Source organism: Globicephala melas, chromosome 13, assembly GCF_963455315.2.
Source record: "Globicephala melas chromosome 13, mGloMel1.2, whole genome shotgun sequence".
NCBI lineage: Eukaryota > Metazoa > Chordata > Mammalia > Artiodactyla > Delphinidae > Globicephala > Globicephala melas.
The window spans coordinates 1,857,585-1,878,836 of NC_083326.1; the positions used below are offsets into that span (position 1 = coordinate 1,857,585).

General features: G+C 39.5%; 1 protein-coding gene across 3 annotated transcripts in view; it reads left to right on the forward strand.

Moving 5' to 3' along the window:
- SETBP1 (SET binding protein 1) overlaps positions 1-14,788 on the forward strand; it is a 375,356-nt gene extending 360,568 nt beyond the window's left edge. For all 3 annotated transcript variants that reach the window (XM_030847934.2, XM_070047000.1, XM_060310615.1), the window contains one exon: positions 9,411-14,788. In XM_030847934.2, coding sequence (XP_030703794.1) covers positions 9,411-10,036 — 626 coding nt within the window. In that variant the 3' untranslated portion in view covers positions 10,037-14,788. The remainder of the gene's footprint in view (positions 1-9,410) is intronic.
- Positions 14,789-21,252: the final 6,464 nt, after the last annotated feature.

Genomic DNA, 21,252 nt, shown 5'->3' on the forward strand with positions numbered 1-21,252 from the left:
TGAGAACTTCATTCTCCTAACGTCCTGGTCAATATGTTTTCTAACAAAACAAATTATAAACAGACTGTAAACAAAAGTCTGAGTTTTAAGTAAACAAATGCAATTATTAAGTCCAGTTAGAAAACAGAACATGAATACCAACAATTTGATGTAATTCTTGAAGTTCTAGCACGGTCAATAAGGATTTATTTCATCTGAGCCTAAATATTAAAAATGTGAAAATTTTCATGAGAGGATGTTTGTTACATTATTCTTTGTTCTTCTAATTTTTTTTTCCAAATTTAAAAGAAAGGAAATCTCTCACAATCAAGTATGAACATGCATCTACAATAGTTGGAGTATTATATAAGGGATGGTATTTATGGTTAAGGATACTGCTATGCCACATTTGAGAGGAAAGAAAGAAGAAATATAAAGAGCCCTTTGAGAGCGTGCAACCACCCCCGCCGTGTGACCACCTGGCATGCTGTGAGACTCAACAGATGTAGCGTCAAACTTTTTGGCATTAACTGCATTTCTATCCAGCCTCTCACGTTGTCTAGTCAGTCTGCTGGGGCTTGAGCTACATGCAACATACAAAAGCCAGAGTTGATTGAAACAGAGAGGGGTTAAATGTCCCTAGTATTCCTCAGTTTATGAGTGCCACCACTCACAATTCACTCCTCGCCAAGCCAATCTGACTCTAATAAGTATCACCCCCAGAAAAACTCCCAGAGTTAAAATTCTTCTGTGGATTCATCCTGGGCAATTCCTACTAATAATATGCACAGTGCACCTTAGAGGCTGATACAGTTGCCCCTGTTTCTAGTTCTCTGATCTCTGAACTCTCACCCTTCACCCAGCTTTCTCAGGCCAAAGCCCTGGTTCCCTTCCTTAGAGGTTCTCTGAACAATCTGGCAGTGTTCTTATTCATCTTAGTCTCTGCAAATCTTAGTCTCTGGAGACAAGTTACCACTGCCTTTATCTGTCCAAAGCCATAGCTGGTTTGTCCAAATTCCAGGCTCATGAAATGACTGGCATTATTACCCTGTGGTCAGAAAACTCAAGGATTCTGAAAACCTAGGGACCAGGACCACACAACTGCCTTACCGAATAAAGGAGGTCAGCATCAAATCCCATTCCAGAGTCCCATGGATGGGACACTCTTGACTGCCTTGGAATTACATGCAATTCAATTAAAGGTGCTCTAGGGAAGAGGAAGATTAATGATATTAGGCTTTGGCTTCTAGGATTTACAATCTGAAATGATCTAGCAGGAAATATTAATCAAGCATCTACTATGAGAAAGGAGCTGTGCTCTTTGTTATGAGGGGTACAAAGAACACATGCTGTCTTCAGGAAGCTTTAATGGCTTCTTAGGCCTTGCCCTCATAGAAAGTTAAATTCCTCTGGGATTAAATACTGCATGAATGAAGTCTTCGAGAGTCTAGAAAAACAAAGGAAAACTTTTAAGCAGTTCAAATTTTTGATCATGAATGATATTGGTAACATAATTTTGAAGTTACCCCATGTAAATACATATTTAGAATATGTGTACTCATCTTTTAAAATGTAAACTTTAAAAGGTGAGATAAATCTGAAATAAATAATATTCTTAAAATAAATTTAAATTTCATTTAACTGTATTATTAATGAAACAAATTTTTACTAATATTAATACTTTGAATAAGGTTCAGAGAGGACCAAGTGATTGAGTTTGAATACTTCTTTTTGAAAATCTTGGGTTTTTTCTAACACTTGTGATTAAGCAATTTGAAGGTCTCATTTCAAATTCAGTTTGTTTCAATACTTGTTAGTAGATGTTGTAGGTTAAAAGGATATTTCACATAAACGTAGATCCAAAAGGAGAAAGCGTATCATTTTGCTTAAATCATAATACTATTTTTTTCAATCCCATCCATCAATTAAGTAAAGGGTTTTTTTGCTGAAATTCAACTAACCAACTTCCTTTATTAACAGTCAGATGGTCTTGCATTTCAAAAGACATTGCATTTTTTTAATGAGTTCAAATCTCTGAAACCCTTCATTTGGAAGTTAACTCTGTTTACAAGATTTTTTAATTTGCATATTTAAGGATGTTATAGGTTATAATATCATTTTCAGCAACAAAATTGTCAAAAATGGAAACATTTCCAATCAATTTAAAAAAGTGCTGTCTCCATAATATGAGTTTGCTTCTAAAAGCAGTTACTTTTTGCCCATTTTGCCCTAAAGGGACATTAAGGGGTTTTTTTTGTTTTTTGACAACTGCTAGGTAACATTACAGACAGCCCATTGACAGCACTGAGAAGGTGAAAACATTTAGAACACTTCTCTCAAAGTAGAAGAAAATTGCCAAATTTGTCTTTGAAAATAGCAACTCTTTTATACAGTTTGCTGCAAGGCAACCAATAAAACTCTCTGTGGTATATAACATATTTCATGGATATTCCTGACCTCATTACAAAGTATTTTTATTTTTTGTTAAAGCTTTTTTTATTGTTTAAAGATCTTAATTTTCTAAACCATGTTCAGGACCTGACAACACCTGAAGAGAATAAACTGATGGGATGCCATCAGCCTCTTGAATGCATGTGGTCTCTTCTTTTCCCAGGAACCTCATGCCCAACTGTGACAGGTGACACATCGTGCAGCCCAAATAAGGGCATCACCCACCATCGCTCCATATAGTAAGCATTAGAATGCTTAACTTAGTTCTTATTTTTCAGATAAGATATAAATAATATAAATTAAAATAATGTATATAATTATATATTATATAAAAATGTATATATAATAAAGTTAAATACATCAAATTTATATTTTTACATATATGTACATATATTTACATAAAATATGTATATTATAAAATATATTTTTATATATTTTATATACTTATACAAAAATATTATTATATAAAATAATTTATATAATAATATGTCTTTACTGCAGCCCAGTTTCCTCCTTGGGAACATGCACCGCACTTGAGAGGCTGCCAATTTAGAACAGGATCAGATCTGGAGAGGCAGAGAGGAGCTCCCACACATAAACATGCAGGTGCACACCCACCGCTTCACCTCTCCATCAGTCGAACTGCTCCTCACCTCCTACCTTCACGTTTCCCATGGAGAAATGTGAAATAGGAGCAAAACAAAGACCAGGGTCTCCTACTCCATTGCAGCTGAGATGGAATGTTCTTTTACAATAACCCCCTAAGAGGAAGCTGTCATTTAATAGTCAAGCAGTAGGCTTCCCTGGTGGTGCAGTGGTTGAGAGTCCGCCTGCTGATGCAGGGGACACGGGTTTGTGCCCCGGTCCGGGAAGATCCCACATGCCGCGGAGCGGCTGGGCCCGTGAGCCATGGCCGCTGAGCCTGTGCGTCCAGAGCCTGTGCTCCGCAACGGGAGAGGCCACAACAGTGAGAGGCCCGCGTACCGCAAAAAAAAAAAAAAAAAAAAGTCAAGCAGTTACTGTGTATTAAACAAGCTAGTCACATTTTCAGAGAAACCCCAAACTGTACTAAGGTGACTTTAAGAACAGAATGGAAGTACCATTCTATCGTGACAAATGCCCCACATCTGCTAACACTTAATTCTAAATTATGGCTTTCAAATTGGAAAGCAGTGGTATATAGCATGTGTGCTGATGACGGGCAGTGACTCTTCTGATGTGCTCTGACCACCAGAAGCCTCACCAGCCAAGGCTACTTGCCATCTTTTTCAAACGAGCTTTTAAGACCAGGACACAAAGGTTAATTTAAATTCTAAGGAAGAAGGAAAAAAGATTGCTTGCCAAGGCAAGTTGCTTCATATATCCCATTAGAAAATAAAAAGCAGCATTTGGAAAACGAGATCATTATTGAGTTAAGTACGAAAGTATCCCAAAAAATGCACATTTTCATGGGAGAACATTAAACAATTGAATTCTCTTGAACTTGTGTTTGCTGCCCATGTACTACATACCAAATCTTGTACTGCTGTGTGAATAACAGGGAGTACAGAGGGAAGACATGGCCTTTGCCTTTGAAGTGTCTTCTAAGTATCAGCATACAAAGCAATTCACACTGCAGCTCTGTGCCTTGACTGAGGCTGATGGTTCTCCAGCCCTGTCCGTCTGGAGGGCAACTCCACTCCGGGCAGTTCTGCAGTCCCCAATATTTCTACCTTCCCAATTCAAACAGCAAGAAAAATTCTAATTAGTCTAGAGATAAATTTGCCTCCCTCTCTGACCCATCCAAAACTTTATAAAACTAGAATGTGTCTTACACATGGGCAAAGTCTCCAAACCATTAGCACCTATTTCTTAGGAACTTCTATACAGCTAAGCCTCATTAGCCCTTACCTTGCTCATAGTGCTTACACAACATCTGTATAAAGTCAGTGTGCAAAAGCAGTGATAAGTCCAGTGTTTGATTATCATAAAAGAAGTAGCAAAATCAACAAACACTGATGAGCCAATCATCTGATAATGGGAGCAAAGAGAAAATCTAGATCTGGATCAAAACCAACTCAATCATTTGCATGGCAATTTTAGGTACAGAAAAAGTCTACAAGATGATTTGCATTGCAGAGTTACGAAGAAATGAATTCATATTTTGCCTTGGCCACTCATAATTATTCTTTAAGGCTAACAAAGAACAGGCAAGATATAGGACAATTATAGGAAGGAGAGCAAATATGGAATCAATCTTGGTGCAAGAGCCCAGAAATTACTGTCTAATAATGAAACAATTTGAAGAGAGAAAAATCTGTTAACATTTAGAGGAACAGTGAAATCATAAGCAGTAAGGAGAAAGATTTGTGAATATCAAACCCTGCCAAGTCCAAAGCCCTCCTCTCCACCACACTAGGATTTCAAAATTATTAGATGAAATAAATGTCGTAGAAAGCCACCTCACTTTTGGTAAGGCAATAGATAATGAGTATAGGTAAGAATTACAGCAATCTTTAAATACAGAAGCATCTAGTCTAACTGTTCAGTGTAATAGATGAAGAGAGATCCAGAGGGGCTAAGAGGTTCATTCTAGTTCAGCTTGGTTTCCAGCTGTCCCTGCCCAGAGCCCTTCCTACTGACCTGCACTCTGGTGCTGTTCACACACGAAGTAATGAGCCTACACTGAAAATTTGGATAATACATACAGGACAAAATAAAATTCAGATGTTCAGTAGATGTGAAACCCCTCAAAAAGTGTAATGTGAAAAAGAAAGAGGGATATTAAGTCAACACTTGAGGTCCTCAGTGGAGATAGGACTATGACATATGTTTATGCAGTTGGTCACAACATAAAACGCACAGTGCTCATTCATTCTTTCCTCCCATTCAGCCAGGAGGGTAGCTACCAGCAGGAGTTTTCTAGGGAGATTATGCATGCCCTTTACTGAGGACATTTATTCTTCTAAAATTATTTAGGTGAAATAAAGCCCAAGAATATGAAAACCAGAGTACCCCCCACCCCCCGCCAGTCCTAACATCCTGAGAAAGATGTTTTACTGACACTAATCATTTATATTTTTTTAACCATGTATTATGGAACTAGCAAGTATATACCAAAGTAGCAGAATAGCATGATAAACCTCTGTGTGCTCATCACTCAGTTTCAACATAATCAACTCATTTCAGTCTTGTTTTAGGAATACTTCTACTCCCCTCCTCCCTCCCTTATTATTTTGAAGCCAGTCCCAGATGATATATGATTTCATCTATTAATAATTTTGTATGTATTTCTAAAAGACAGGTACTTTGAAAAATGATCACAATGCAATTATCACACCTAAGAAAGTTAGCAATAATTATATAATATCAAGAAACACCCAGACATTATTCAAATTTCCATGAATTTATAAAATATCTCTTTTGACAGATTGTTTAAATTAGTATCCAAATATGATCTTTTTATCTCCTCTCTCTTTTAATTTACAGTTCCACCCTCCCCCCCAACCTCGCAACTTATTTGTTGAAGGCACCAGGTTGTTTGCCCTGAGCTTCCCACAGACTGTGCTTTACTGAATGGATCTTGGTGTGTCCTCTGTATTCCGCGGTACTTAGGTCTAGAGCTGAGCTGCCCAGTATGGTAGCCACTAACCACATGTAGCTATTTAACTTTAAATTAAACTAAATGTAGAGTCAATTTCTCAATCACTTGCCATATGTCAGGTGCCCAGTAGCCACATGTGGCTAGTGGCTACTGTATGGGACAGCATAGATATAGACCAGTTCCACCACTGCAGAATTTCTATAGGACAACGCTACTCTAGAGACTTGATGAAGTCCCATAAGGTAGCTTTGGAGGGAAGAAGTGTTGAAATCTCATCCACCCAGTCTTTGACTCACAGTTAATCTGCACTGGGGTCACTTTAAACCTTCACGTCTGGATATTGAAAATGAAATAAAAATTCAAGGGATCTGTGTATTTCTAAATTTACATAAATGATATGCTTACAAATACTTTTGTTATTTGCTTTATTCAAGTTTTTTTTTTAGATTTGACCATGTTGATATATTTATATGTATTTTATTCCTTTTAACAGACGTGTATACAATATTCCATTGTTTGAATGTATTGCAGTGCTTCATTATCTTTTTAATTAATATTTATATTGTTTTAAGTCTTCTGTAACCTACGCTGAGCTTCAAGGGATGTCCTTGGCCTCCTGTTACATATGAGCAAAAGAGGTGACCTGGCCTTGGGATCTCTGGGGCACTGGGCACACCCATCTTCAACTCTAGTAGTTATTGCCCAATCGCTTTCCAAAATGATTGTGTCAATTTGCTCTCCTGCCAACACTCTGCAAGTGTTCCTACTTCCTTACAGAATTATACATATTAGGTAGTTTCAGACTTTTAATTTTTACCAATATGGGTTCACATATATGCAGTAAAAGTACAAATTCAAGCAGGGAAAGGAAAGGAAATGGAATTGATGATGGAGCACTGACTTAGCTGACTCTAAAATGTTTTCTTAAACAAAAAAATAAAGCATGTATGGCAAAAAGTTAATGTTTATTAAATGTGAATGGTGGGTACAAAAGAGTTGGTTATGATATTTTTATTATTGTTTGGTAGGTTTACAGTAATCAGAATAAATTTTTATTTCATAATCACTTTTCAATGCAAGGGCCTAATAAAAAATTATGCAGCATCTAACAAATTATTGAATATGGAATTATCTACTAGGTTCCTTTTTGTTTGTTTGACATTTCATGCTAAAAAATAAAAGTACTGAGAAGAAATATCCATTGGTTGTATTTGCCCCAAATGCTCTCCAGCTCAGCTCACGGAGTTTTCCAGTCAAGCTTTACTCAGTCAAGAATTGCCAACTAATTGCCCAAAATGATTTACTTTGTATCTGCATGCTGTATTATGTGTCAGATAGCATTTTCTTCTCTTTGGATGATATAAACTAAAAAGAAGGTAAACTGCAAGTGGAACTTTTATTTGGAATAATACCAAATGTTTTGTGGGGTATTTCTGACGAGTTTTCATTTCTTCATGAACTCTGTGGACAAGGTAAATGGCTTAGCTCTGACATGGAGACCTGCTCTTAGTGTCACTATATTTGCAATGGTCGATTTAAAAATCCAAACTAAAACTCCTTTAGAGAAGAATATGATTATAAGGCAGCAACAATCAGTGTGATTCATCAGTGGAGAAACAGTTTTTAAATCCCTTCCATGTACAAGGCACCATGCTATGCCCTGTGAGGGACATAAAGACCAACAAAAGTCGGTCTCTGCATCTGAAAACTTAAAATCAAGCAAGCTTTTCCTTTTACAACACTAAGTACAAAAATTTTATTTTTGTAGCCAGAAGCTCACTCTGGCTTTGTTCTATTTTGATCTTTATAACTTATTTTAAAGATTGCTCAGTAGTTATTCATTGCACAGTAAGTCTCACAATGACCTTTGGCCAAAAGCAGTACCATTTTGGCCTGTCCTGTGGAACTCAGAGCTTCCCACTCCATGAAACTTGTGACATAAATAACTTCAAATAAAACCTTCTGGGAGATCTGTGTCGGGCACAACATGAGAGAGAAATGGGGAAAAGCAGGGAAAGAACCAAGCAGGAGTGCCCAAGAGTAAGTGACAGCAGTGTCTTTGTTTTCAGCATTTTTTCCTCATCTCCCTTAAGATATTTATTCTTCTGGTCCACTAGTAGTTGAAAAAATATGGGGTGACACAACAAACCACGATGCTAAAATGAAACACATTTGTTTTTAGGCCTGCAGCGTTTCGTAGGGTTGACGACAACTACATGGGCTTCTTTGGGGATGAGCATTTAGTGTAAATCACAGCAGCAAACACTAAGGACACACTTCTTAAGCTTATAAGTAGCCAGAGGGAGGAGCCAGTGTGAAGATGGGTTATCAGGACGTGTGTGAGTGCCTGTGTTTATGCGTGTATACACATGTATGTACACGTTTGCCTCTAGTGAACAATACAAGGAGAAAGAACGATCTGAAGGAGGAAAGGTCTGCTGCGTCTTGAAGCCATTCACACTTTATGGTGTCTGAACTTCAAAATGAAGCAGTTCTGAAGGCTATTTAGTGGCGGCAGTACAGGACTTCCTGCGACTAGAAGTTTGGCTCATAAAATAGAGACGCATCTGGCCACCAGGACATGAAAAGAGCTCCTTGCAAACAACAGCCCAGTAGCACGGGTGTAAATGATTCAGAAACACCTGGCTGGTATTTCCCTTGGGGTTTCCAGAAGATGAACTAGTTAAGAAAGACTTGGTCAATTGGACATCATCAGGCAAGCTGACAAGTCCAGACCATTGGGGAAAAAATTAGAGATGGGATCATCCCAAATAGAGTGTTCCTGAAAAGTATCCTCCCTCTGTCATTGGAGGAGGGTTAGAAATGTAATAGGTTCAGTTAGATATTCTAGTTCAGGTCAAGGCACCTCTTTTTCGAGGCTGACGGTACAAATGAATGATCCAGATTGCTTGATCCAGAGGGCTGCTTGTCATTTTTTCCATTCAGCATCTTTTACAAAAAGATGAAGTATAGCCTAATGCTAAATTGAATTAGATCAAATGTCAAAGGGCTGAATAAAAAATAAAAGCTATGATAGGAGAAAGTAATGGGAGAATTTATATTGTGATTCTGACATTGATTTCCATGGTAGATCTTCCTACATTGTGTGAGCCTCAGTTTCCAAACTTAAAAATGGGAACAAGTGTATTTCATGGGATTGTGGTAGAGACTGAAATAATGAAATGCTTTGTACACATAATATTCAACCCATGTTTATTTTTGTTACTTTTAATTTTAATAAAGGAAAAAGAAGAAATAGTGGGTACTGCGTCATAGTTATAGCATTAATTTTCCATAATCTTCATAGCCAAATATAATGCCAGCTGTCACTGAAAAGACTAGGTTTAAGGCAGTCTGGCATCCTGTAATCAGTTTCTTCTCTCTTCCCTTCCCGCAGCCAGCTCCTCGCTGAAGAAGCGATTCAAGCGGCGGGAGATCGAAGCCATCCAGTGCGAGGTGCGGAAGATGTGCAACTACACCAAGATTCTGTCCACCAAGAAGAACCTGGACCATGTGAACAAGATCCTGAAGGCCAAGCGGCTGCAGAGACAATCAAAGACAGGCAACAACTTCGTCAAGAAGAGGAGAGGGCGTCCCCGGAAGCAGCCCACGCAGTTCGATGAGGACTCCAGAGACCAAATGCCGGTGCTGGAAAAATGCATCGACCTTCCCAGCAAAAGGGGTCAGAAGCCGAGCCTGAGCCCGCTTGTCTTGGAGCCGGCCGCCAGCCAAGACACCATCATGGCCACCATCGAGGCGGTCATCCACATGGCCCGGGAGGCTCCTCCCCTGCCCCCGCCACCGCCCCCGCCCCTCCCACCGCCGCCGCCGCCGCCGCCGCCACCCCCGCCGCCCCCTCTGCCCAAGACCCCAAGAGGAGGCGGGAAGAGGAAACACAAACCTCAGCCTGCGGCCCAGCCCACGCAGCAGCCGCCCCCGCAGCAGCCCCTTCCCCAGGAAGAGGAGGTGAAGGCTAAAAGGCAGAGGAAGTCGCGAGGGAGTGAGAGCGATGTCCTTCCCTAGGGTGGGCCTGGGCGTCAGAACCTGGGGCTGGGGAGACTGACGCATTGGAAGTGCAGTGAGCCGGGGCTGGGTCCGAATGCCCTTCTCTCCCGAAGCTGGGCAGGCAGACTCGGGCCAGATGACGGGGTTGAGCCTTCAGGAGCTCTTGGGAAAGCAAAGCAGGGGAACGTCTTCAAAAGAAGTGTGTCTGTGCTTTACAGCAGTTCCCAGCCAAGGGGCACTTCAGTATGGCTAGATCCTTGACAGGCAGCACAAGACCCATCAAGGAGGAGAAAGACGGTGGTGCTCTCCGACAGCCGCCAGACCTCCCGCATCCAAGGTGCGCCCTTGATTCCGTTGCATTTGCTGGCCAGGAAAATTGAAAGGGGAACACCCTCAATTAGGAAACATTCCAAGGGTAGAAAAGCTGCAAATTTCTCAGCTGGCTTTGTTGTAAGCCACTTCCATTTAATTGGTTTTTATTTCTTTTGGTTTTTCAAGCTCGGCTAGGCTTTGGGGCACCAACATCATCTTCAGGTGACCTGAATCTTTACGTTAACAATACAGTTTCTCAGATGGACTCGTCATCAGAGGGTGGAATTGTAGTGATAGGCAACCTTAGACATGCATTCATAATTCTTCTGTGTGTCTCCTCTATCACACATATAATGATTTTTAGAATCATCTGTTCCTACTTTTTCTTTGCCCATTGTACTCCCATATGCCTTTTCATTAACTTACTTGCTGCCTTCTTTAACTTGGTACACACCTAAATAATGCAAACCTTACCTGTGTTGTAATGTTCACCCTTGGCATGCTGTCCCAAGGAACTTGGCTTTGAACTTCAGTCATTGTGAAACAAATACTTAGTATCAATAGAGCCTTTTAAAAATAAGTGATTTAGAGCATCCGAAGATACATTGACCCAGGTGTCAACCAGGTTATTTTTATACTTAAAACATATCAGCAAAGAACAGGCAGAATAAAATGGTTTTAATGCACCATAGAAAATGGGATAGCTGACAAATCACCAAAAATTGAAACCCCAGACCGACAGAAAGACAAGTGTCTAGCAATGCCTTGGTATGTGGATTTTTTTTTATACAAATAACTATCAAAGGTCATTGAAAAAAGGGAACAAAAAGACAATAGAAGTACATTGTCTCTTTTCATAAAAGCAAATGGGAGTAAGTGTTCTTATCTGGGAAAAAAAAAAAAGAAAATGCTCAAAGGGTGTCACCACTCCAATAGTATCACACCACCTTGGACAAAGTATCCAAGTTGTGGTTGCCTTAATAAACTGAAACATTTTGTACATAATGTAATTATAAATCTATCAGTCTGCATGGATGCAAACTGTGTGTGACAAATCGTCTTTTAAATGGTCAGTTTCGACTGTACATTTCTCATCCAAGTTGTACTCTAGCCATTGGTTTAGTGTGGACAGATATTCCATCTCTATTATCCACCTCCACAGCCCAAGTAAAACATGTTAAGAAACTCAGAATGAATATGAAGTTATTCCATTGCCATAGATGTTCTCTAAAAGTCAGATGTGGAAATTTCAAAGTATTTTCAATTTCCTCCCTCACTCCTCCCCTTACCTTTCCTAAGACATCAAATACCTGGTATGATAGATTATAAAAAGAGACACTGAGAGACAGAATTAAATTTTCTAATGGGAATTAGAATATCTGGTTTACCTCCAAATTAAGTTTCTTTACAGGAAATTGCAAACAGCAGGAAATCATATTATTACTTCAGAACACAACATTATTTCCTTAGCGAAAGAAGGATTTTTGTTGGGAACATAGGAGAATAAGAGATGGGTTATCTATGGGAGTAAACTTTAAAATCCCAGGTTAATATGCTTGCAAACATCAGTGCTCTGTCATGGCACCACCAGTTGGTTGAAATTACCCACAGAGTCATCCTGTTCTGCACTGTCACCACAGACTTCACATCATGTGCTGCCACTAGGTCAGTTGCATTTAATCCCAGCAATATGTAAGTTTAAAGGAGTGCATTCTCCTGTTCTTCAAAGCTTATATCATAGATACTCAGTTTGTGACCTAGGTTGACCTTTGGCATTTCATACAGGTTGAACAGCAAAATCAAACCAACCACTTTCAATTTGTCATTCCCAAGCCATGTCTGAGTGGTTCCAAAGTCACTCAAGAGGAAGGTTTAAATTAGCCTTGCTCACCCCACCATTGCTATGAAAGAGCAACCATTTTCATTTCAATTAGGCCATAAAGTGGTTTCTCCTTTTTGGATTTTGAAAATAATTGATTTCATTCTTTCTTTTGCCCCTCTTCCTTCCAGTGTTGTACTCTTTCCCCAACCAAATCTGTGAGCAGACTAAGTCTTCCTGCAGAGGGGAATAAGCTGGCACTCTCTAAGCTTCTTAAGGAAGGACCTAAAGCTTAATTGGCATTAACCTCTAGTAGGTGAGAAATTTCAAATTAGGGTACATTAGAATTTTCAAACCAACGAAAGGTATTCCAGGAGAGATACAGCAGACTTGCACCTTATATGTAAATTCAGTTCTACAGTTGTCATGTGAGTCAAATGCAAATCCTCTACATTTATGATCCTAAGGATAGATTGAAAAACTGCAGAGGAGCAAAACTGAGATAGGCTAACCCGCTGTTTGGAGGTGGAAGCAAGTCCAGTCACCTGCAGGGCTTCCCCTCTTTCCCATCAAGCTCCTCCCTCAGTATCACATTACTTTTATTTTTTCTTTTGCTTTCCATTAACCTAATCCATCTTATTAGTATGACCATTTCCTCATTTTCTAACTACCCACTTTGCATTAGCCTCTCCTCTCCTGTCCATACTCAACATTGGGCCAGTCTCGTTTCACATCTGGTTGGTTGCAGAACAAGGATGAGAGCCCAGCTCTCCTGATCCACGTTGTGGAGGTCTGTAGCCACCCAACACTGCCTTCTGTGGCTGCATATTTATTTAGAGAAAATGTCATTTGGGATGCGTGAGGCTCCATAAACAGATCCAAAAGTATTTCATAATAAGAGAAATTCCTTCGTTTTCTTTTCTGTTTCCTGGAATGCTTGCCTTCAGCAAGCAGGCATGAACCCACTTATAGGGAATCTGATTAGGGGTGAGCAAAGAATGAAATCTGTATAAAAACCACCTTGAAGGTGATGATGGGTCTCTGGTCCACCTTCCTAAGTGGCTGGGGAGCCACTTGCTTTTCAGCCCCTCATCTCAAACGAGAGGAACAGAGTTTAACTTCCTCTAACAGCACTGCTCCAGCTACAGCCCGAGGAAGACGGGGCGAAGGAAAGGAGGGCGTGTCTGGGCTGGCTGGTGACCTGGCAGGCCTGGGACTCAACAGCCACTGACAGCCCCGACTAGGTGACTGAGGGCCGACAGGGTTAGCCTGTTAACTTGGCTGCTGTCCGGAGTGGGAGGCCACGGCCGACGGCAGTCGGAGTTTGTGTTCTGGGCATTGCTGGGTCTATAAATATGATAAGCAAGTGGTGACAGAATTATAGTATAAGGTGATGTACTACATGGAGATCATAAAGGATTTGGTTTTAGGACTTAAGTAGAAAATCCCACTCCTACAGCTTATTACCCGACAATATTCAGATAATGAGCTTTTGGAGAATATTTTTTCCCTACCACTAGGAAGATTTACCTGGGAACTGTCTAAAATCTATACATATATTTCCAAAGCCTTTAAATGCCAACTGTAGCATGGAGGGGGGTGGGGTGGGTGGCAGAATCTGAAATGCCTCAAAAGCCATTTAAGTGTTACATTGCAGGATTTTCAGTCCTTCACATTATGTAAAAGTAGATAAATATAGACATTATTCTCAACACTACCCTATAGTATCACAATGGTCCAAATGCCAGAGCTTACAGATAATGTCATCACAGTGCCTAGAAACTCGAACTGTAATATACCGTAGCATTTTCTTGGAGTTTTTTAAAGTTTCTTTCCACAATACCAGGCTCCCCCTGCCTCTTGTTTCTTGGAGAGTTTGCCCTACTGATGAGTCTGCCTCCCTTCTTGGACTCAGTCACTTGGGGAACAGTCTTAGAAGCACATATCAACCAAGGAAGAAACTTCCTGGATATCTCTTGCCCACTTGCCCAGGTATAATAAACACTAAAGGGGGGAAAATTGAAAAGAGCTGCCACTGGTCAACACAGAAGGGCAGTTCCAGCTTAGGTTGGTGTCTTTCTTTTTCTTCCTTTTTTAAAAAAAATCTATTTCTTAAATAATAAATGCACATGATGTGTTAAATATGTATATATATATTTCAAAAGAAAAAAATGGGGCACAAGATTGTCTTACAAGTCGTGCTGGCTAATTTTTAGTTTGTATTCATAAGTGGTTTTTAAAAGCCTTTTTTAAAGTGTAATTTGCATGTTCTACTTTGATTGTATGTAAACATATTTTAGAACAAAAAATGTATTTGTATTTTATTGAATATAGAGGCAAGAAAAATTGTACATTGTTTGAAATGTTCTTTTTGTAACAGTTTTTATTCATAAAGCATTTTTGTACATTTAAAATGAACATGGACTTGCTGTTATTTGAGGCGTAGATACATCTGGCATGCTTTACTGTCATGCTCCTCCATGGTCTTAGATGTTGGGTTTTAAACATTTTTTCTAAAAGAAAGCTCAGTCTTTTTCGCTACCAGATCAGGTTAGCACAGTATAGAGCACTTAACTATTAAAAAAAAAAGTTAATCCTATTCATATGTTATTCATTGTGTGAAATTAAAGACATTCAATTCAGTCTAACATGAGTTGTGAATTCTTTTGTTTTATTTTCCATCTGGTTCACATCACTAAGGAGTTTAACAGCATTTGGGGGTCTTTGCTCACACCAACTGGATATAGAATCATTGAGAAAATTCTTACCAAATTTCTGCCTTTTGTATGATTCTGGGAAGTACATTGTAGGCAAGATTTGAGTCTGATTTACAGGGTTACTGTTCAGAATATATTATACCTGGACATAAAGCCAAGACTGATTCAAAGAACCAGTCAGAACTCTGCTGAAAGCAATCCAAATGTAGTGTAAGATGTTGGAGACCCATCCTATCCTAAAATTTTAGAAGAACAGTATGGTTGGGGGTTAAGGCCTTCTTACTAGATATCCCATGGTGTTAGATAGCTGAAGGATGGATCTCTGGCTGGCCTTAAAATTTGACTGGAGTGTTAGGAAAGGCTATTTAATCAACCACAGGCAGTTACTGATCTCCTATCCAAAGCCTACCGGTCTGAGAAAGACCCTAAGGGCAGCATCCAGGAATACACATTCCTTGCTCTGAAGGAACTTACAAGGTCTGCATGTGGAAGATGAACTATAGTTCTAAGCAGAATATGGCAATTGGTAGAAGAGTGATGGGGTATCAGAAGAAGGGTGGAGCCCTTGAGGTGGCACTTTCTTCTCTTCCTACTCTTTCTGTTCTAATTTTTAGTTTACATTCAGAAATAGGTTTTAAAACTCCTTTTAAAAGTGTAAGTTGCACATTCTACTTTGAGAACTTGTAAACATACATACATTTACGTATTTTTTGGTTCTTGCTTTATCTTCTGATGCACCGCTTTAAAAAGCCAGCAAGGTAAGTAGGAAATGTTATAAGCAGCTCTGCGCCCCTAACCATCAACCTGACCCACCGTGACATTTATTATGACTTTTGGTATTTGCAGCAAGCACAGTGGAATAACTGAAATCTAGTGGAATGAATAGGTCTTCAAGAGTAGATTATGAGGGCAGCCTCCGGGATGGTTGGAGTCCTAATGCTTTAGATAGTCTCCTGAGACTCAGAGAATTTAGTCAGCAAACTATCAAAGTAGAATTTCCCCTCTTTTCCCTCTCCTCTGCCAACTATCTTGCACTGAACCAGGAAAATTTAAAGCATTATATAGTCTTTTTTCTTTCATTAGACTGTTGGTATTTCTGAAATCAGCAAGGACTTCCAGGAATGTCCCTAATCTCCTCCCACCAGCTTCTCATGTAGGGACAAAGCTGTTGCCCTGAAATTGACTGGCTCAACTTTTAGGGTTTTTCATCAGTCCACAGAGTAGTGATGTGCTGACAGAGATTGTCAAGACAGTCAAATATGTTCATACATGAAGCTGGTACAAATCTTGGTCTACAAATAGATGGGTGAAAGGAATGTTAAAACTTAAGTTCTTTGAAGGTCAGTTTATTAATTTTAAGTTCTACCAGCATAGTCAAACCTTAGTTCCAGACCTAGGAATTCTTTTCTAACCTGGAGGGGAAAGAAAGAGGGGACTTTCAGAAAGCCTAGCTCCAGCTTCTTCCAGACTGTGTCTTTGTGTTCCTGTCTTTTCTATTTGCCTAGTTTCTAGTCATTTGAAACTGAAAAGCCAGAAAAAAAGTTTTTTTTAATTTTTCTCACCTCTGCTTTTTTGCTGTCAGCTACATGCCCTGAGGGGATGAGCACAAACCAGCCTAGCTGCCTGAATTGGGGGAAGGAGACTAGTAGAAAAGTGGTAATACTTCAAAAATTTTAACCTGTTACACATGTGACAGGGAGTGATGACAATCGGATGTGAAAAGCTAAAGGATTTGCCCAAGTCCTAAAAGGCTCCTTATAGGTCAGATGAGATAATGAATGGGTGTGAAAGGGATTAGGAAGGTGGCAACAGTGGTGTGCATTTCCATTGTCCGTTATTACTAATTCACTTTTATTGGAAATGCCAAAATCCAGGTTTTTAATTCTTATAAAAGCTGTGGCAAGAAAGTCATGAGAGTTTTTGTTTCCAGGATTCATTAAAGGAAAAACTGGTGCCAAAATGTTAGTCACATTCATATATGCTAAAATTAGGAAGTAACAAATGAGAAACATTAAAATCTCAAAAGTTAGAAACCTCACATATTCTGTCATTACTAAGCTTGATATTTTACCTTAATTCTCCTCTTTTCAGTGGATAAAGCACTGGAATAAAAGTCAAGAGATCTGGAATGTATTTCCACTTGGTCACTAAAAAATTCTATACCCAGGAACAGAACTACTTTGAGTCTCACTTGCTTACTCTAAAATGGGAAGGTAAACTCTTAATGATACCTGCAGTGCCTTCCAAGTCTGTCTCCAATTCTGTCATTTTTGTACCTTCCAATCAAGCCCTACCTTTAGTTCCCAACTTCATCTGTTGTGTAGAGCCAATGACATTTTGTGGCTGTCTATCCTCAACATAATCTATCCTATCCTAATTTGAGGAAGTGAAGGTATGGAGGAAATTAATGGAAAAAATAATAGAATCATGAAGACATATAATCAAGCTTTTCTTTTCTTTCCTCCATTCTTCTTTCCTTCCTTTCTTCCTTCCTTCCTTCCTTCTTTCCTTCCTTACATCTTTTCTTTCCTATCTGCACATTTCCAAGTACCAAAACTGTAAGGATGAGCAAGGCAAGTCCTCATTGAGCTTTTTTCAAGCAAATCTAGACCATGAATTTCCTCCTTCCACTCTCTGCCTATCCAAATTCTACCCATCTTTTTAAGATCAAATCAAACCCTACTTCCTCAAGGAAGCCTCATGGCCACACCCACGAACATGTCTCAAATCACTCATCTGGTAACTCTTCTTAATAACTTCACATGTGACACAGTATAATCCTCAGCCAGGACTGCCATGTAAGGTTGTACAGGTTTTTCCCTGCATAAGGTGACCTGGCTGAGAAAGAAGTGGGAGCTGAAATCTAGCCTGCACGTTCGTTCCTTGTCAAGCTGTGCACACTTGGGGTGGCATCTGCCCCATATAGACATCTTTTTCTCATTCTCACAAAAGTGGTTTTGTGAGAATAAAACCTAAAAAAGAAAAATTTCAAAATATACTGTGCAACTATGAAAGGTAGAGATAATCTCTGCCTCCCTCTTCTCAGATAATCCATGCTGCCCTTGCCCCTGAAGCCTCCAAGGCCAGTCTCCCAAGACTTCTCTTATTTTAGTCAGTAAAACCATATACTCCAGAATATCCCAAATCCATTCCTAAACTAAACAATTGGAAGGAAACAGTGAGACCAGATGTGATGGTTAATTTTATGTGTCAGCTTGACTGGCCATGGTGTGCCCAGATTAAACATTATTTCTGGGTAAGTCTGTGAGGGTGTTTCTAAATGAGATTAATGTTTGAATACATGGAGTCAGTACAGAAGACTGCCCAATCCAATGTGCATGGGCACCATTCAGTAAATTGAGGGCCTGAATAGAACAAGAGGAGAAGGGAGAAAACTGTCCCTTGTTTTCCTGCCTCACTATTGAGCTGGGACATTTCATCTCATTTTCTCCTGCCCTTGGACTGGGATTTACACCATTGGCTATGCTGGTTCTTAGGTCTCAGACTGGGAATGAATTATACCACTGGCTTTTCTGGGTCTCCAGCTTGCAGAGGGCAGATTATGGGACTTCTCAGCCTACATTGTCAATTCCTCCTAATAAATGATAGAGAGAGGGAGAGAGAGAGAGAGATGATAGATAGGTAGACAATAGATATCTCCTATTGGTTCTGTGTCTCTGGAGAACCCTGACTAACATACCAGACAACAGCCTTGTATGAAAGCATCAGCTAGTTTCAGTGTCACATCCCCATGAATATAATTTGCTAAGCTAATATACATCTGATGGGTCTACAATTTTCCAAAGACTTTTGGAACTTTTATTGTGACATAATTATAGATTCATAGGAGGATGCTGAGGAATAGACAAGAAAGTCCGGTGCAATCCTCTCCCAACTCCCTCTCTGCACCCCATGTCAATATCCCATACACCCGTAGTACAATATCAAAACCAAGAAATTGACCTTGGTACAATTCATAGAGCTTATTCAGATTTTGCCATGAACTTATTTGTGTGCATGAGTGTGTGTGCACAGATCTATGCAATTTTGTCACCTGTATAGCCCTACATAACCACCACCACAATCAAGATACTCAGTTGTTCCACCACCACAAACATCTCTCTCTTGCTAACCTCCCTTCTCCCTCATCATCCCTAATCCCTGGCAACCAATAAGGTGTGCTCCACCTCTACAAAAATTTTTTTTTATTTCAAGAATGTTACATAAATGAAATTATGCAATTATATTTACTATATTATCATTATATTAATAATGTTATATTTATATATTTTATTTTGTTGAGCAAATTATTATAGCTATGGCCATTGGAAGTTCTTTCCATTGGCTCCTGTATTCCTTTGACATACCCCCAACATTGTGTGTTGTTTTGTTTTGTTTTGTAGTAACAAATAAAGTTACTATGGACATTCATATACAAGAAACTTTGTGAAAATAAATTTTAATTTCTCTGGGAAAATTGCCCAAATCACCAATTACTGGGTTATATGGTAAATCCATTTTTAGTTTTGAAGGGAACTGCCACACTATTTTTCAGAGTGGTTATACCATTTTACATTTCTACTAACAATGTGTGAATGATCTGGTTTCTTTGCATCCTCACCAGCATTTGATGTTATCACAACCTTTCATTTTAGCCATTCCAATAGGTTTGTAGTGATAACTCATGGTTTAAGCTTGCATTTCTGTAATGGCTAATAATGTTAACCATCTTTTCATGCATTTATTTGGACATCCTCTTTAGTGGAATGTCTCTGCATGTATTTTGCCTATTTTCTAATTAGATTTTTTTAATGCTGAGTTTTGATACTTTTTCTTATATATTCTAGATATAAGGTTTTTATTGGAGATGTGAGTTGCAAATATTTTTCCTAGTCTGTAATTTGTCTTCTCATTTGCATTTAAAGTCTTAAAACATCCTGAAACATGGCTGTTATTCGGATCTTAGCATGAGGAAACAGGATCAACAAGATAAAGGACTTTTTAAAATACACAGTTATTAAGGGCATGACTGGAATTAGAACTCAGTACATACATGCTAACTCTTAGTCAAGTACTTTTTTTTATGGATGATAATCTTGGTGATGTCACACTTGGTAATTTGTTTTCTTTTCTTGATGCCAAAGAGTCTTTCAACTGTTATTTTGGAGGGAACATTAGAAAGCTTATAGCTCAAGTCCCCCAATTTACAACTGATAAAACTGAGCTCAGGGAGATGAAATGAATCGTCCATACTCAGGTGACTTACCAGTTAACGGTGGAGCCCAGCCTAGAGCCCAAGGCCTGACTCCCAGTCTGATTGTTTCCCTGTTCTGCCACACTCTCTCTCACTACTGCTCAAATGTCCAACACGCTCATGTCCTAAGAGCTTGCGGGGAAGGAAGGATAATGACTTGGGAGCCCAGAAAAAGCTCTTTACCTTGGAGGGATGAGAGAAAGTAAAGAAGAACATCAGAAAACAAATGACATCAAAGGAAGTGACGTGGTCACATGGATGCTGAGGAGAGCCTTGGAAGTTTCACAGATGAGAATGTGTGGGGGCTGCTGGCACCTTGTAAATGTCATCACTGCACCCCAAAATAGATGTATTATTTATTTCTCTCCAATATCTGTGACAATCCTAATAGAGACTGTGCCTAATAGTTTGCTCTTATCTTGACTCAAAACACTGAAATATATTTCTCTTAACTAAATGAGCTTCCCCATTGCAGCAAGATGTCTATTCCATTGCTCCCTCCGTCACCCACTCCCACCCTCCCACATGTATCCAGCCACAGACACATCTTGATTCCAGCTCGGGTGGGTGGTGATGGACACACACAGCTAGGGAAAGAGGTTCTGCTTTCCTTTCTGCCAGAGCCAAAGGCTTTGGCTTAGGAGGGTGTAGGTTATACACGCCTGTGTTTGTGGTGACCAAGGAAATGTGTATGTTTAGCAATAACTGTGAGGCCCCTAAGGGCTCTCTGGGTATCTGGGGATATTTCATTTCATTTTTAAAAACTTACATTGTAAAAATAGATCACTGATACAGAAACCACACACAATATGGTTTCACGAATTACTGTAAGGTCAATCCTCAATAATCACCACCCAGTCAAAAAATAGAACCCATCAAGCTACCCCAGAAGTGCCCCTGGTGTTCTTCATCCCAACACAGCCAAGCCCTCCTCCAGATGTCTCCTGACTTTTATGGTAATTACTTCCGTGCACTTCTTTATGGTTTTATCACTGAAGTATGTAGAGTTAAAAAACCTTGATATGCTTTTAGGACTCTTTGAGTCCACATGTGTCCCTTCCATTCCTTACTTTTTCTTTACATGTACCTTTTGAAGAATCTGAGCTATTTGACCTGCAGAGCTGCCCCCAGT